The 15229-nt window shown below is 42.7% G+C and overlaps 1 protein-coding gene across 6 annotated transcripts in view; it reads left to right on the forward strand.

The window, feature by feature from the left end:
• Window positions 1–15229, forward strand: part of TMEM117 (transmembrane protein 117) — a 649075-nt gene that overhangs the window by 421610 nt on the left and 212236 nt on the right. For 2 of the 6 annotated variants that reach the window (XM_033959433.1, XM_033959429.1), the window contains 2 exons: window positions 194–260; window positions 534–675. The exons of 1 other annotated variant lie outside the window; for it this stretch is intronic. In XM_033959433.1, the coding sequence (XP_033815324.1) occupies window positions 194–247 (54 nt within the window). In that variant the 3' untranslated portion in view covers window positions 248–260; window positions 534–675. Of the gene's footprint in view, window positions 1–193; window positions 261–533; window positions 3784–15229 lie in introns of those variants that run through there. 3 more of the 6 variants (XM_033959428.1, XM_033959427.1, XR_004540699.1) reach the window with 2 other exon arrangements.

Raw genomic sequence — 15229 nt, forward strand, 5'->3', positions numbered from 1 at the left:
GTTGCTGGATCGCGAGTTTCCATTATTTCCTATGGGGAAACTCACTTTGATAAACGAGCATTTTGGATTACGAGCATGCTCCTGGAACGGATTATGCTCGTAATCCAAGGTACCACTGTATGACTATTCTAGACAAGAAAACAAATGAGATATAATAGACATTTTAAAAAATCTCAGTATTCATCTCTCATAGGAAGGAAACATTTCCCCTGGAAACAAAGCTCTGAAAACAGAAGTCATAATATAAGACCTAAAGAGGGGTAAGACCTACTTGTAGCAGAGAAGTATTTTGTTGCAGAAAAGAAAGGATGGTGGATGCATGGTCTAATCTTCCAGTGGTGATATTAGTGGAGTCGAAATAAACAGCAGAATTCTAGTGAACCCAGAGAATCATTTTTTAAGATAATTTAAATCTGAGTGAGGTGCACAAAAATTTTAAAGGCAATTGGAAAGAATACTAGAAAGATGCATTTGCTGTTATATTCTGATTTTTTGTTTAAATTACTCTTTTTTTTTTTTCTTTCTTTATACAGGTAAATGGTTTAACTATGGGATTATATTTCTTGTTTTGATCCTTGATCTTAATATGTGGAAGAACCAGATTTTTTATAAACCTCCAGTGTATGGTCAGTATGTAGGTCCTGGTAAGAAAATTTACACCGTAGAAGATTACGAAAGTCTGCAGAACCTTAACCGGACAACATTATCATGGGAATGGCGGTCCAATAATACCAACCCGAATACTAACCAGAGCTACACCAGTGAAGATTTGTTCTTACATAGCAGATTTATTGGAGCTAGTTTGAATGTCAAGTGCCTAGCCTTTATTCCAAGTTTGTTGGCGTTCGTTTTGTTTGGATTCTTTGTCTGGTTCTTTGGCCGATTTCAAAAAAGTGATCAAGGCATGGAAAACAAGGACAAATCATACACACGCATAAAAAGAAAATCTCCATCGGAGCACAGTAAAGAGATGGGAATGACAATTGAAAATTTGAAGGTTTCTATAGAGGAAACATTAAGTCTGCACAACGCATCTTTGGCTTCTGTAAGGACAGAAGGGAATGAAAATGAGAATCCTTCTCTCCTGGTTTCTGAGAAATTGAACTTAAAGCCTAATGAGCAGGAAATAATGGCACCAGCAGAGCCAGCTGGGCTTCCTGTATCCAATAGCGAGCCTATGGTATAGTCTCTCATCTAGATTTTTGAAAAACAATGACAATAAGCTAGAGTTGAAACTCTAGTTTTACTTTTCATAAATTAAAGTTTACATAGTGATAGGAAAAAGTATTAGATACACCTATTCTGTGCTAAAACGGTGCTCATGTGTGTTTTTTGTAAGACAATTTTTTTCAATTTCTATAATATATGTGCCTATATTGAATTTTTCTTTATATACTAGACTGCCTCTCACCATTGCACAAGCTATTTAATAAGGCTTTGATTTGCTTTGTGATATGGTGTTAGATAACCTGCAGGTATTAAGTTCTAACCATAGTGGTGCCTTGATATGTTATCCTTATAAAACAGTGCTATATGACATAGAGTACTGTGCAGGGTTTTTATGTACTTCTCTTGAATAACATTTGATCATTTTTCATCAGTAAACATAGACATTGCTAACTAATTCTAATTAGATTAACGCTGGCATTTGTGACTGCCCCTGCACTCCCATTCTTTACATCAGAGATGTACATAACATAACATTAACATAACATAGCAATGTGTTTATTGACCGCGCAACCAGAAGTTCAACGCGGTTTACATACACAAGTAAGCACAAAATAATGCCTCAGACGAGCCAACTCTGCAGATCAGGAAAAACGAAGAAGAGAGTGGAGACAGCTAAGGGTAATGAAGCAGGAGTCGCAACATTTATTTAGAACTAAATGACCCTTTCACTAAAATGCGCTAGAATCTGTGCTTAAAGCATGGCAATAGGGGATTACACTGTGCGTGAAGCCAAGATTTAACACAACACTTATGAGGGATTTTGAAAAAATATAATTAATTACAGATTGGGAGTATATGCATAGAGTTAGTGCAGGAGCACATACTACCTCCTATTTGGGAAGGAGGCATTAAGGCCCCGATTTTATAAATGGTACCTAAAAAAAAGCACCAAGGAACATGGCATGTCAGTCATAACTTAGGTGCTAGTAGGTGTCAAAACCTTCATGCTCCCTATTTATGGAAGGGTTTTCTTGACCTAAAACCGGCGCCTACACACAAAACACACTCTTAACCACGCCTACTTTCTGGTAGGTGCTTTGGATTGGGCGCCTCTCTGAAAGTGGTTGTCGCCTACCTAGTTAGGCACCTATAAAACAATTAATTTAAATTTAAGCTAATTATTAAGCCAATTAAGCTTATCAGTGCTGATTAAGGTTTTAAAATAATAGGCATCTAGAGTAGCTAAGAGTGCCAATCTAGGTGCCTAAATTTAGGTGTCTATTGATGTAGACCCTGGGTCTAAGGTCCCGATTCTGTATGTGTCGCCTAAAAAATCAGCACTATCTAGTGTAGCGCTAAGCATGATTCTATAAAAGTTAGGCACCATTATAGAATCAATCTTAGGACTGCCTAAGCATTCTATCATTTAGGTGCACCTTATTTATGCCAGGGTTTTCTTGGCCTAAACGCCTGCACCTAAGTTAGGCTCTCAACGGCTCCTAATTCAAAAAGAGGCACCTAATTCAAAAACATGCCCATGATCTGCCCCTAACCATGCCTAATTTTAACTATGTGCTGTGCACTAGGCACCTAACTGTTGTAGAATCACGTCTACCAACTTAGGTGTCTAACTTTCAATTCACTCAACTTAGTGCCAATTAAGAGATGTTGAATGCTGATTATTGGCGCTGATTTAACCTATTACTCAAGCACCTACATTGGTTAGGCGCGCCAATGTAGGTGTTTGGCTTTAGGTGTACTTTATAGAATTTGGGGGTAAGTGCTCCTGCGTTAATTCTGCATTAGCCAGTAAACACGGTTTAAGTGTAATACACTATCTGGTTAGCGCTGCAATGAATCACTGTCTGCTCCTGACATGCCCCAGCCCAAAAATAGTTTTTAAAAAAATCAGTAGTGCACAAGTTACGAGGCAAAATACTGCAAAACACTTCAATGTCTTTCTGCAGTAACTTCTTTGTGCATGCTAACTGCACATTAAGGCTTAATGCCCTTTAGTAAAAGGGCCCCTAAATGTCCCGACATGGCTGTGTTTTGGCATCTACCTACATCAGAGGTCTTAACAAAAACATATAATACCAAATTTAAAAACCCCATAAATACATTTGCAGTGTACAAACTTTAAAAATTCAATTAACTGAATGAATAAAAATGAATTATGACAGAATGAATACAAGACCATAGCAACTGATATTATAAAAGCATGAATAATGGATAGTCATACTACATAAAAATACATGATATAAAGAATTTCTAAAACCAGTCAAACCAAATGAAAGAAAAGTAGGTGCAACCTGTACCACTATTTCTACCAAAGCCTAGCATGGTAAGCCAGAGAATAGGTCTTTTTACCTATGACTGCCAAAAAAAAATAAAATCTAAAATAAATAATTTGTTTTAAAAAAAGGATATAAATGTACAAGAAATCATATAAAAGGTGCAAGCAGTAAGCAAATATGTAATGGACAGTGTGCCTTTAGGGGCTGATTCTATAAAGGGCGCCTAACTTAATTGGCAAAATACCCTTAACAGCCTTAATAATTGGTTAAAAAAATGTAATTGAGTGATAGGCACCTATCTGATTCTATAAAAGATAGGCGCCTATCACAATGCACTTAGCGGCATCTAATGCCTAAGTGGGCATTTCTATAGACGCCAAGAAGCGTGATTCTCCAAAAACTTAGATACCTGAAATGTAGGCCTTTAAAACCCTCGCCTACATTTCAGATGCCTAAGTTTTTACAAAGGCGCCGCTAGCTGCGGTTCTGTAAATGGCACCTAAGTGTGATTGACAAGTGGCCAGTATCTTTTTTTTAGGTGCTAGCCGATTTAGGCACTGTTTATAGAATCAGCCCTTTAGGGAACATTTACTAATGATTATTGCATATTAGTAATGTCAGAGCATTGTATCTGCTATAGAACCCATTTATTTCAATGGGCCCTGCATAAAAGAGTGTATGAACTTTTAGTAAATAATCACCAAACTACTAACTCTGGCTCAGATCTTGCCTTGCTAACTTTATTCCTATTCGATTCCCTTTTCTTTTCTGTGTTTATGGTGGGAATTCTCCTTCCATGACCCAGCAGAGCAGAAGAGGAAAGCGGAAAGGAACAGGGTGATGGAATGGGAGTAACGCAAGGCCCACATGCTAGATGAAGCTCGCATGCATGCCAAACCAGGATCTTATTACTATAACTGAAAAAATTGCTTGGTTACTTAAAACTGAGCTGTTGTAGACTTGGCAATGTTGACCATTGGACTGTAGAGTAGTGGCAGGAGGTTGATTATCTTTTTAATTCTTGTTGACTAGATGCCAAGTACAAAATGTATCAGTACAACCAGGAAGATAAAGCTTAGCATACACTATCAGATATATACCCCAACATTTTATAATAGCGCTAAAAATTGTGTGTACAGATTTGGACATGCAATTTAATTGGAAAAACAAGCTAATTAGCTCCAGTAATTGGACCCTAACAATAAATCTTGGGTGCTAATTGGCATCCTTTTAAATTTACAAACATATTTATGTGCTGCTCCAAAAAGGGGGAGCGACTGTAGGATGTTCCCACAATTTTTGCGCACTGTTATAGAATAAGGGGAATTTGTGCTAAATTTAGGTGCGAGGATTTACAAGAACGTTCAATTGGTGTAAATGCCCGCACCTAAAGATAGTCATGGATCCTGACGCAAAACTCTGTTCTATAAATTGCACCTAACTTTGGGGTCCTTTTACTAAGGCACGCTATCCGTTTTAGCATGTGCTAAACGCTGTGTCCATTATATTCTATGGACGCGTTAGCGTTTAGCACACGCCTAAATGGCTAGCACGCCTTAGTAAAAGAGGGGGTTTGAGCACTGTATAGAGTACTGCCAAGCACAATATTTTTCAATGCTGATCTTATGGTGCCATTTATAGAATTTGGTCCAATGTGCATGCTAAATGCTGTATATCCTATTTTATACCTATGGGGCATGTGGCACTTAATGCACGCTGATGTCAGTGCATGCTAAGCTTTAGTAAAAGGGCCCCAACAAAATATGTGTCATTATAGTAATTTTTATTGTAAACCACTTAAATTTTATAAGGATAGGTTGTGTAGCAATTTGAATTGAACTTTACTTATGAAAACGTGATTCTCTTTACCAGTAATTGTAATTACCTGATAGAATCTTCCTAGTTGCCAACTTTCATGTGTCCTTATATCCTGTTCTTATTTACACATGGATAAGAAGTAATGCATCTGGCATATAAATAATTTTTTTCTGTATTGTATTCGATAAATAATAGTTTGCATAAATTCATAAGATGAAATTTTACCAAGACAGCATCTTTTAAGACTTTTCCCATCCTGTGCCAGTGGAATAAATCTTTATTGAATAAGATCCAAAGAACATAATTCTATATACCGTATTTTCACGTAGATAACACGCACCCGTGTAAAATGCGCACACGGATATAGCACGCGGAAAACACAAATTTATGTACATAAATTTTTGTATACCGCGCACACCCGTATACCGCGCATGCTGCCCGACTCTCCAGTCGCCCGCCCCGACTCTCCTCTGGCCACCCTGACTCTTCTTTCGCCTGCCCCGACTCTCCTCTCCCCCTTGAAGTCCTGTCCCCACCCTGAAAGCCTGATGCCCCCCCCCCCCCGACGTCCGATTCATCCCCCCCCCCCGCAGGACCGCTCGCACCCCCACCCCGAAGGACCGTTCGCACGCACCCCCACCCTGAAGGACCGCTCGCACCCCCACAGCCTCCCGACCCCCCCCCATCATGTAGAAGCTCCTACCGGTGTCCTTCTGCTTCCCCTCTTGCCCCGCCGACTCCCCGACACGATCGGGGCAAGAGGGAGCTCAAGCCCTCTTGCCCCAGCCAACCGCGGCACCCCCGACAAGATCGGGGCAAGAGGGAGCTCAAGCCCTCTTGCCCCCCCCCCGACTCCCCGACACGATCAGGGCAAAAGGGAGCCCAAGCCCTCTTGCCCCGCCGACTCCCCAACTCCCCGACAATATCGGGCCAGGAGGGAGCCCAAGTCCTCCTGGCCCTGGCGACCCCCCCCCCCTAGTTGTTCGGGCCAGGAGGGAGCCCAAATCCTCCTGGCCACGGCGACCCCCTACCCCCACCCCGCACTACATTACGGGCAGGAGGGATCCCAGGCCCTCCTGCCCTCGACGCAAACCCCCCTCCCCCTAACGACCACCCCCCAAGAACCTCCGACCGCCCCCCCAGCCGACCCGCGACCCCCCTGGCCGACCCCCACGACATGTGCCTCAGGCCCCGCCCCCAGGAGGGACCTAAGGCTCCCGGGCCTATTCTGATTGGCCCAGGCGCCTTAGGCCCCACCAGTAGGCGGAGCTTTGGGACGGATGGGCCAATCCGGCCTCATTCCGTCGTTGGCTGCCTGCCGGACATGGGGTTTGGCTCCCGTCTGTCCGGCCAACTACAGAAAGGTACGGGGGTCGTGGGGGTGTCGTGGGGGTGTCGTGGGGGTCTGCCAGGGGGGTCGCGGGTCGGCTGGGGGGGCGGTCGGAGGTTCTTGGGGGGGCGGTCGTTGGGGGGAGAGGGGTTTGCGTCGAGGGCAGGAGGGCCTGGGATCCCTCCTGCCCGTAATGTAGTGCGGGGTGGGGTTAGGGGGTCGCCGTGGCTAGGAGGGTTTGGGCTCCCTCCTGGCCCGAACAACTAGCGGGGGGGGGTCGCCAGGGCCAGGAGGACTTGGGCTCCCTCCTGGCCCGATATTGTCGGGGAGTTGGGGAATCGGCGGGGCAAGAGGGCTTGGTCCCCTTTTTGCCCCGATCGTGTCGGGGAGTCGGGGGGGGGCAAGAGGGCTTGAGCTCCCTCTTGCCCCGATCGTGTTGGGGAGTCGGCGGTCCTTCGGGGTGGGGGTGCGGGTGCGTGCGAGCGGTCCTGCGGGGGGGTGAATCGGACGTCGGGGGGGGGACTATGTAAAAAAAATTTTGTACAACGCGCTCACGCGTTTATCGCACAAGGGTATGCATGGTTTGTAAAAACACGTATAACGCGCGCGTTATATGCGTGAAAATACGGTACTAGGGTCTGCATTTAAACATCCTTTTTTACATGTAACTGTATACAATACTTCCACTTAACACACATCAGTATACACTTATCCACAAATGGGTAGTGAGGCATTTAAAGGCTATTCTACAATGGTACATATAACTTATATAGCACATAAGTAAATTCCAGGGGGATGTATATGTAGGTGGAGCAAAGGGAGGACTTTTACTTTTGCATCTGAAGTTATGCGCAGTTTATAGAATCACACTTAATGCCTAAGTGTGACTGACTTTTAGGTGCACCAATGAAAACCTGGCCTAAATACATGCACCTAATTTGTGCACAGATTGAGTGTATTCAAAAGTGTGCCTAACTTTTAGGAAGGCCCATGACCCGCCCATGACTCCCTTTGAGATTCATGCATTAAAATTTGCATGCACCACTTTTTAGAATATGATTAGAAAGTTGTGTATGCAAATTCTAGTGCCAGTTATTACTCGTTAATTGCCCAATTAGCTTGTTAAACAATTAAGTTGCACATGCAAATCGGCAGTGTGCACAGATCTGCACACCACACTTTGATTGCACTGTAGGGAATCAGATCCATAAGGAGTAAGTCTAGAATTTGGCACCGAAATCTAGGCATCACAAAGGGGCACACATAGGAAGAAACTCTGTATATGGTGTCTAAAAAGATAGTCACATATGATATATATATATATAATATAGGTGCCTGCCCATTACAAAATCGCGTACACTGATGCCTAACTTAAAACATAGGCACCTGTAATGTAGGCCAGGGTTTTAAAGGATTACATTATAGGCTCCTAAGTCCTTTAGAGCATCATGCCTAGTGGCGCCTAAGTCCTTCTCTACCCCTAAAGTTGCCTACTTTGGCATTAGACACTGCTAGGCACCATGTGACATTTTCAAGATTGTGCCTAAGAAGATAGGTGCTTATCACCCAATTAATTTTTTATTTTTTTCAATTATGAGCTTGTTAAAACTTATAATTGAAGCCAATTTATTAATTGAGTTAGGTGCCTCTTTTAGAATTTCTCCTTGGTGCCAATTTTATAATGGCACTTAGGCATACCATTAGAGAATACTAGCAGTAAACCATGTTGGTGCACCAAATTTTAGGCACACCCATATTGGACAAGTCAATATCTGATTTAAGGATGGCATGCCTAAGTGTGCCATGCAACACTTGCAATTGATAGTATTCAATAAGTTGCAAGTATCGCTTCACAATTTGCCAATGGCCTGCCCGTACTCCACTCAGTTGTAAAACTTTGGTACATATCACTTTCATGCATAAATGCTAATTATTGGAGCCTCTGGGCCTAAACTACATGTGTACTTGGTGCCAAATAATACTCATACACTGAGTTATAGAATGAGGGTGATAACTCATAGAATACTGTAAGTTAAACATGTCCTTGCTGCACTTAAATCAATGACTGGTATAACTACAAGTGTGTAGATATAAGGCATTTAGTATTACTACTAGTCCATTGGAATTAAAATATTATCAAACCCACTCTTAAGTATCAAAATATTATCAAACCCACTTAAGTTCTCTCACCTAGAGTGGATTTGATAATATTTTAACTCCAATAGAAACATAGAAATAGACGGCAGATAAGGGCCACAGCCCATCTAGTCTGCCCACCGCAATTACCCTTCCCCACCTAACTCAGTGAATAGATCCCACGTGTCTATCCCATTTGGCCTTAAAATCAGGCACGCTGCTGGCCTCAGTGACCTGAAGTGGAAGATTATTCCAGCGGTCAACCACTCTTTCAGTGAAAAAGAATTTCCTGGTGTCACTGTGCAGTTTCCCTCTCCTGATTATGGATTAGTAGTAATACTAAATAATTTATAAGTGGTTTATCCATTGTGAATAATATAATCTAGAAGTAAGGCATGCCAGTACTGGGTTGCCATAGAATTCAATAACAGAATATGGACACCTAGATGCTGTTATAGACTAGGTTCTTACCACTCAGCTTCAGGGATCTGAAATGGAGGTACCCACATGTAGAATTTCTTCCTTTCGGCTTTTCATAAAATTACATCTCTTCTTCCCCACCAGCTAATGAATACTTCACATTTTACAACTGCTTCAATTTACAGCAGCTGGACTTGTGAGAGGGTTGAAGGCAAGAGATCAGGGTTCCCCAGTTCTGAAGGCTTTATGCTGTCCATTATTTACAGTATTGATTGAAATTGATCGTGTTAACTTTTAAAACTATTTATGGGTTGGGTTTCCAATTATCTTCATGAAACATTGCCAAGTTAAGTACCCAGGTCAAGGCCAGCACAAGATAAAATGGTGCCCTGCCCATACCCTGTGCCACAGTCCATGCCCCACCCCCAGCCAGCTCCCTCCTCCCTTCTCTGACACTAATGCCCAGTCCAGGCAGAATGCGACTTTATAGGCCAGCATCAGTGTCAAGCAGTAGTGTCAGAGGAAGGAGGGAGGAAAGTGCTTCACTTCTCTGTCACCGACACTGTCCTACCTTTTCATTGCTACTGGTCTATGAAGCCGAACCCTGCTGGGAAAGGAGAGAGAGGTGGAGGGAAATGTAGCTTAACTTACAGGCCAGTGATGTCGCAGCCCTTGACGTTTGGCATCATTTTGCACCAGAGTCCTGGACCAGAGCCTCACCTAGTCCATAGGTTAAGCCAGCTCTGACTAGGGCAGAAGTCTGTTCTGCAGGGAAGGGTTATAAGTTGTCCCAAATTGTGTGCTTTTTTAATTGCTTCCCCAATATGACTGAACTTTTTCCCTGATGATACCTTTAATTCTATAGGATGGTAAAAACTTAGAAGCCTGTATATAAAGGGCTTATAATCCTACCTTAGAGAGTTAGAGGGCCATTTTTGAAAAGGATGTCTAAGTCCAACTTGGAAGTTTCCCACAAGATGTCCAAAATTGAGGTGTGGAGAAACGCCCATTTTCGATACCGCAGGATGTCCAAAATTATTTTGTGAACATTGTCTACTTGGATGACTTGGCTGCCAGGATGTAGCCTTACAGTAGGATGCCTAACTTTATTCCCCATTTTTGTCCAAAGAAATGTCCAATTTAAAGGTATCCAAATCTAGACCATTTGGATGTGGGAGGGGCCAGTATTGTAATGGACTGGCCACATAGATATGCCAATAGAGCAGTGGGGCACCTTATAGGGCACTGCTGTGAATTTCACATAAAGGATGCCATGTTTACATCTCATCATAACCCCCTTATAATTTATGGTGAGCCCTCCAAAACTCCCCCCCCAAACCTACTATACCTACCTGCCTCCCACCCCAATAGCCCTTATGGCTACAGGTGGTACCCGTATGGCAGTATATTAGGATTTTAGTGAGCTCACACTTTCCAGCATAAATGTACTAGTTAGAAGGGCTTATGGGCCTGAGCCCTCCTCTCTATAGCTTTTTAACTCATCCACCAGGCTATTTAATATACCTGTGAGTGATGCTCTGCTAACATTTCCCATACCAGATGCTGCTGTTCTACAGGCAGGTATGGTGGGCGATGGGATGGGATTAGTGACCACTGGGGGAGTGTGTGTATAACAGTAGTAGTATAACAGTAATTTGAGCCTAGGGATGAGTGGGCTCTGGGGAGGGTGGGTGGGAAGAGGCAGAAAGTAGTTCACAGGTTGCTGTGAAAATTGACTTTAATGCAGATCCTCTACGACCTCTCTCTTAGAACCAGGCCTACTGAGGGTTAGGCACTAGGCCAGCATTCCTCCCTTCAAGGGTCACTTGTGGAATCTGATCTCTTAAGAAAGTCCTCAGTTGCCCTGAAAGTGCATCCTGTTTCTGAATGAGAAATTATATTGTTTTAGAATATTGCGGTTGTAAAGGGTTGTATTGGGATTGCTAGTGTAGATAGGATTTTATTGCTACAGTAGATTCCCAGTATGCTGTATTGATGGGATGGAGGTTTAACTTTGTATTAATCACAAAGGGGTCCTTTTATTAAGGCGTGCTAAATCGATTAGTGCACCTTAATAAAAGGACCAGCCAGCAGTCATCTGGTCAGTTTAGGTGCCTTTTTGGCATTTATACACTTTGAAAGCAGATCTAGCTCAGACCATCTAAGTTCCGTCCAGGACTTCTTAGGAAACATTCAGTTACAGGTGTAGGACGTTCAAGTGTAAGCACACCCAAAACACGTCTCCCAACATACCCCTGAATCTTTGGAAGCACAGTGGCTAGAATGCCTCACAAAACATCTAGAAAGACAATTTCAAAAATCAGCACTTGGATGTTCTGGCGATTATGATGTACAAGTGCTGACTTATGACCCCCTTGTAACTCTACACCCCCCACTCTTGCGCCCCCGCTCCTTCCCATGTGCCTCTAAATCTTTGCCAATGCTAGTGGCTTCAGCAGCATGCTCACTCTAGCATTCAATTTCCCTCTGGCATCACTTCCTGACCTTGTGACCCAGAAGTGATTCAGAGGGGAACCAGGATGGCACGAGCAATAGTTAGAAGTTGCTTGCATTAGCAAAGATAATACAGAGGTATACGGTGGGGGGAGGGATGGTGTGAGTGTGGCAGGGCGCAGAGGAGAGGAGCCAGCATCCTCACTGACTCGGCGCCCGGGGTGGCCCGCATCCCCCTTAATATGCCACTGTGTAGAATTACCCCAACAGATTTCACAGGATATTAGTTTTAGGGGGATTTGTGAATATGGATTAGGATAACTAAAATGAACATTAGATATGCTGACCTAGAAAGACTGAGCTTGTCTTTTCCCCTCTGTAGTTAATACCCTAATTATTTGTGCTTATTATTCAGAGAAGATTCTGCAGCCATGGCTGTAGAAATCAACTGCAAACCTCAGATATGAGTGAAAGTTGCAAGTACCATGATAGTCCCATGATCGTTTGGTCCTCAGTGATCAGAAATGGATAGATAGAGAATAATAAAGTAAACATAAGTAAAGTACTGTCTGCGAAAGAAGATGTCTGTAGTTTTGATTCCGTTTTAAACAGTTCACTCTTCAAATGAGCACAGCTGTGGGTGGCACTCAGAGGGCAATTCTATAAGGTAACGCCTAGATTCAAGCACTAGAAAAGTGCTTGTTTGAAACCTATTTTATAAAGAAATGGGCACCGACTTTTCATTATAGAATACTGGAATAAATGGCTGAAAATGTGTTAATATTCAGGTTAGAAACACAATAGTATATTTCATGCCTAGATTAGACAAGACCATATAACATAGCATAACATAAAATTTTATTTGTATACCGCAATGCATCGTGAAGTTTGATGTGGTTAACAGGAATTAAGTAGAAGACTGTACATGAGAGCTGAGGGTCCAAGTACAGGGAACGTAGGAGCATGACAAGGTCATTGTCATGAAAACTTCAATGAATCTAAAGTTTAAAGTGCTCAAAAGTGCTAAAAAAAAAAAAATAGCTACTGCTTTGAACCTATTTTGCTTTTAATTAGAATTTATCAAAATTGATCAAAAACATTTCCTATTAAATAAATAAAGTTTCCATCAAAAGATTTTTATATATAAATTTCTCACTCGGAATTGGAGGTGAGCATATCATAACATATTGGATGAATCAGATCATAAGACCTCCTATGATCTATATATCGTTCCAGGTCCGCATCCTGAATTTGGTATTATAATCATTTATGCTCTGCCCCTCCTTCCCACCATCTAAATTGATTATCCACTAGTGCAAAACAATGCAAAAAACCTGTTTCACATGCAGGGCCGGAGTAACGAATAGGCCCAGGAGGCACGTGCCTAGGGCCCGAAATTGTGAGGGGAGCCCACTCACCATCACCTTTCCAATTTTATTTTTTTTAATGGCCATGACAGCAAGATCGGGCCCCCCTCCGATGACAGCAAGATCGGGCCCCACTCCCTCCGATGACACAGCAGTGCTCAGCCCAAAGTTCCCCTCTGACACAGCTTCCTCTTTCCGCCTGGGCAGTTCGCGTCAGTGGGAAGCATTGGGCTGAGCACCGCTTGCAGGTGCTGGGACTGATCTTGCTACCCTCTAGCTATACAAGCATTCTTCGTCTATGAGATGGCAGTGGGAGCCTCTGCAGCAGGTGAGCACTGTGGAAGGGGGGGCTCCGGGATGCGTGAAGATGGAGTTCTGGGGGGGGGTGTTTGATGCAGGGGAAGAAGAAGCTGGAGAGGAGTGTGGGCTGCAAGCACTCCGAGGAGCTGAGGGGAAGAAGTGGAGGAGCAGATGTCAGAAGGAACAGGAGAAGGTGATGGTGGGGAGGGTTACAGGCCGCAAACCCTCCAAAGAATAATGAATAATGTAAGTGGTGACCCGCGCGAAGGTGAGGGGAAGGGAGGGATATGGTCCTGGGGTGGCGACTCTGAGTGAGAGAGAGAGAGAAAGGGGCAGTTGGGCAGATGATGGAAGCGGGGAGAAAGAGAAGAGGGCAGACATGTCAGTTGAGAGGGGAGAGCAGATGCTGAATGGAAGTGGAGAAAGAGAACACATACTGGATGGAAGGAGGGGAGAAAGAAAAAGGCATATGTTGGATGGGGGGAAGAATAGAGTTAGTGAGATAGTGGAGGGGTGAAGGAAAGGGGTGGCAATCTGTGGGTAGGCACAGTGAAAAGAAGGAAACATGACTGAATAGTAAAAGAGAATTTAATTTAGACAGAAGAAGAAAATAGAGAAGAGAGAGATGCCAGAGCATGGGGGAAAAGGGGGAAGGAGACAGAAATATCAGATCTGAGTGGAGGAAATGAGAAGAGAGAGGGAAATGAAAGGAGAGAGATGCCAGACCATGAGGGGAACAGAGGGAAGAAGATGGATGCCAGACCAAGGGGGCAGGGGGAGGGCAGGAGGAGAAATGGAAAGATGGAAGGGGGTTGGCAGACAGTTTCTGGAAGGGGCAGGATGGAAGGAAGAAAATGACAAGATGAGGAAAGCAGAAACTGGGAGACAAAGGTTGTTAGGTCCCATCAACTCGTGTTCGAGTACTAGTCCATTATTAGATGAATACTGGAGAAGAGCAAAGAACATCAAAACCCTTTACCTTTGCTTCATCGACTACAGCAAAGCTATTGACTGTGTGGATTACAATAAACTATGGAGAACTCTAGTGCAAATGGAAATACCCAAATTCAGCTGATAGAGAGCCTATATGAAATTCAAGACGACAAAGGTAGAAAAAAAAATTCTATTTTTTAATTTTTTTCTTATAAGATAAAGTAGTATTGTAGCTGTGTTGATAAATGTTTATAAATAGAAAATGGAAATATGGTGATCGTTTTATTGGACTAATTTTAATACATTTTTGACTAACTTTTAGAGGCCAAATTCTCCTTCCTCAAGTTAGGACAGAATACTGTAATAACAGTATACTTTACTGACCTAAGGAAAGAGGGTTTGACCTCTGAAACCTAATTAAAAAATGTATTAGTCCAATAAAATGATATCTTATTTTCCTTTTTTTTTTATTTGTTAATTTGTAAAGTGATTTGAATCTCCTTATTGTCTGCTGATCTTCTTTTGTTCCACGTTGAATTCTATGGTGGACCGCTAGCCTTGTTGTTTTGTTACAAATTAGCATACATGGAGTGGAACGTACCAGAGGAGTTACAGATTTGGTTGTTTATACATATGGGTTAAAGTTGGATGACAGAGTGAGGCAGTTGAGACGAGTTGCAAATTTGGTTATTAATATAGATTTATGTTTTGGATAGTATTACTGCTTTACAATGCATTTGAACACTTTTATATACGTATGGAAAGGGTTCAGAGTTAGTCCTGGGCAAATAGGTGGGAAGGGAAGGAAGGGAGGATTTGTTCAGAGATGTTTGGGGCTTGCATAGAACTAAAACTGTACACTGGCACTGGTACGGTAATCTTTGTTGTTTGTTTTTAATTTTATAATAAAAGAAAAAAAGAAATATGAGTGGAAATAAAGAAGTAAATAATAAAACAGGTAAATAAATGGGGGTGGGATGTGGGCGGGGCATGGGTGTGGGGTG

The sequence above is a fragment of the Geotrypetes seraphini genome, chromosome 9, assembly GCF_902459505.1.
Source record: "Geotrypetes seraphini chromosome 9, aGeoSer1.1, whole genome shotgun sequence".
Classification (NCBI taxonomy): domain Eukaryota; kingdom Metazoa; phylum Chordata; class Amphibia; order Gymnophiona; family Dermophiidae; genus Geotrypetes; species Geotrypetes seraphini.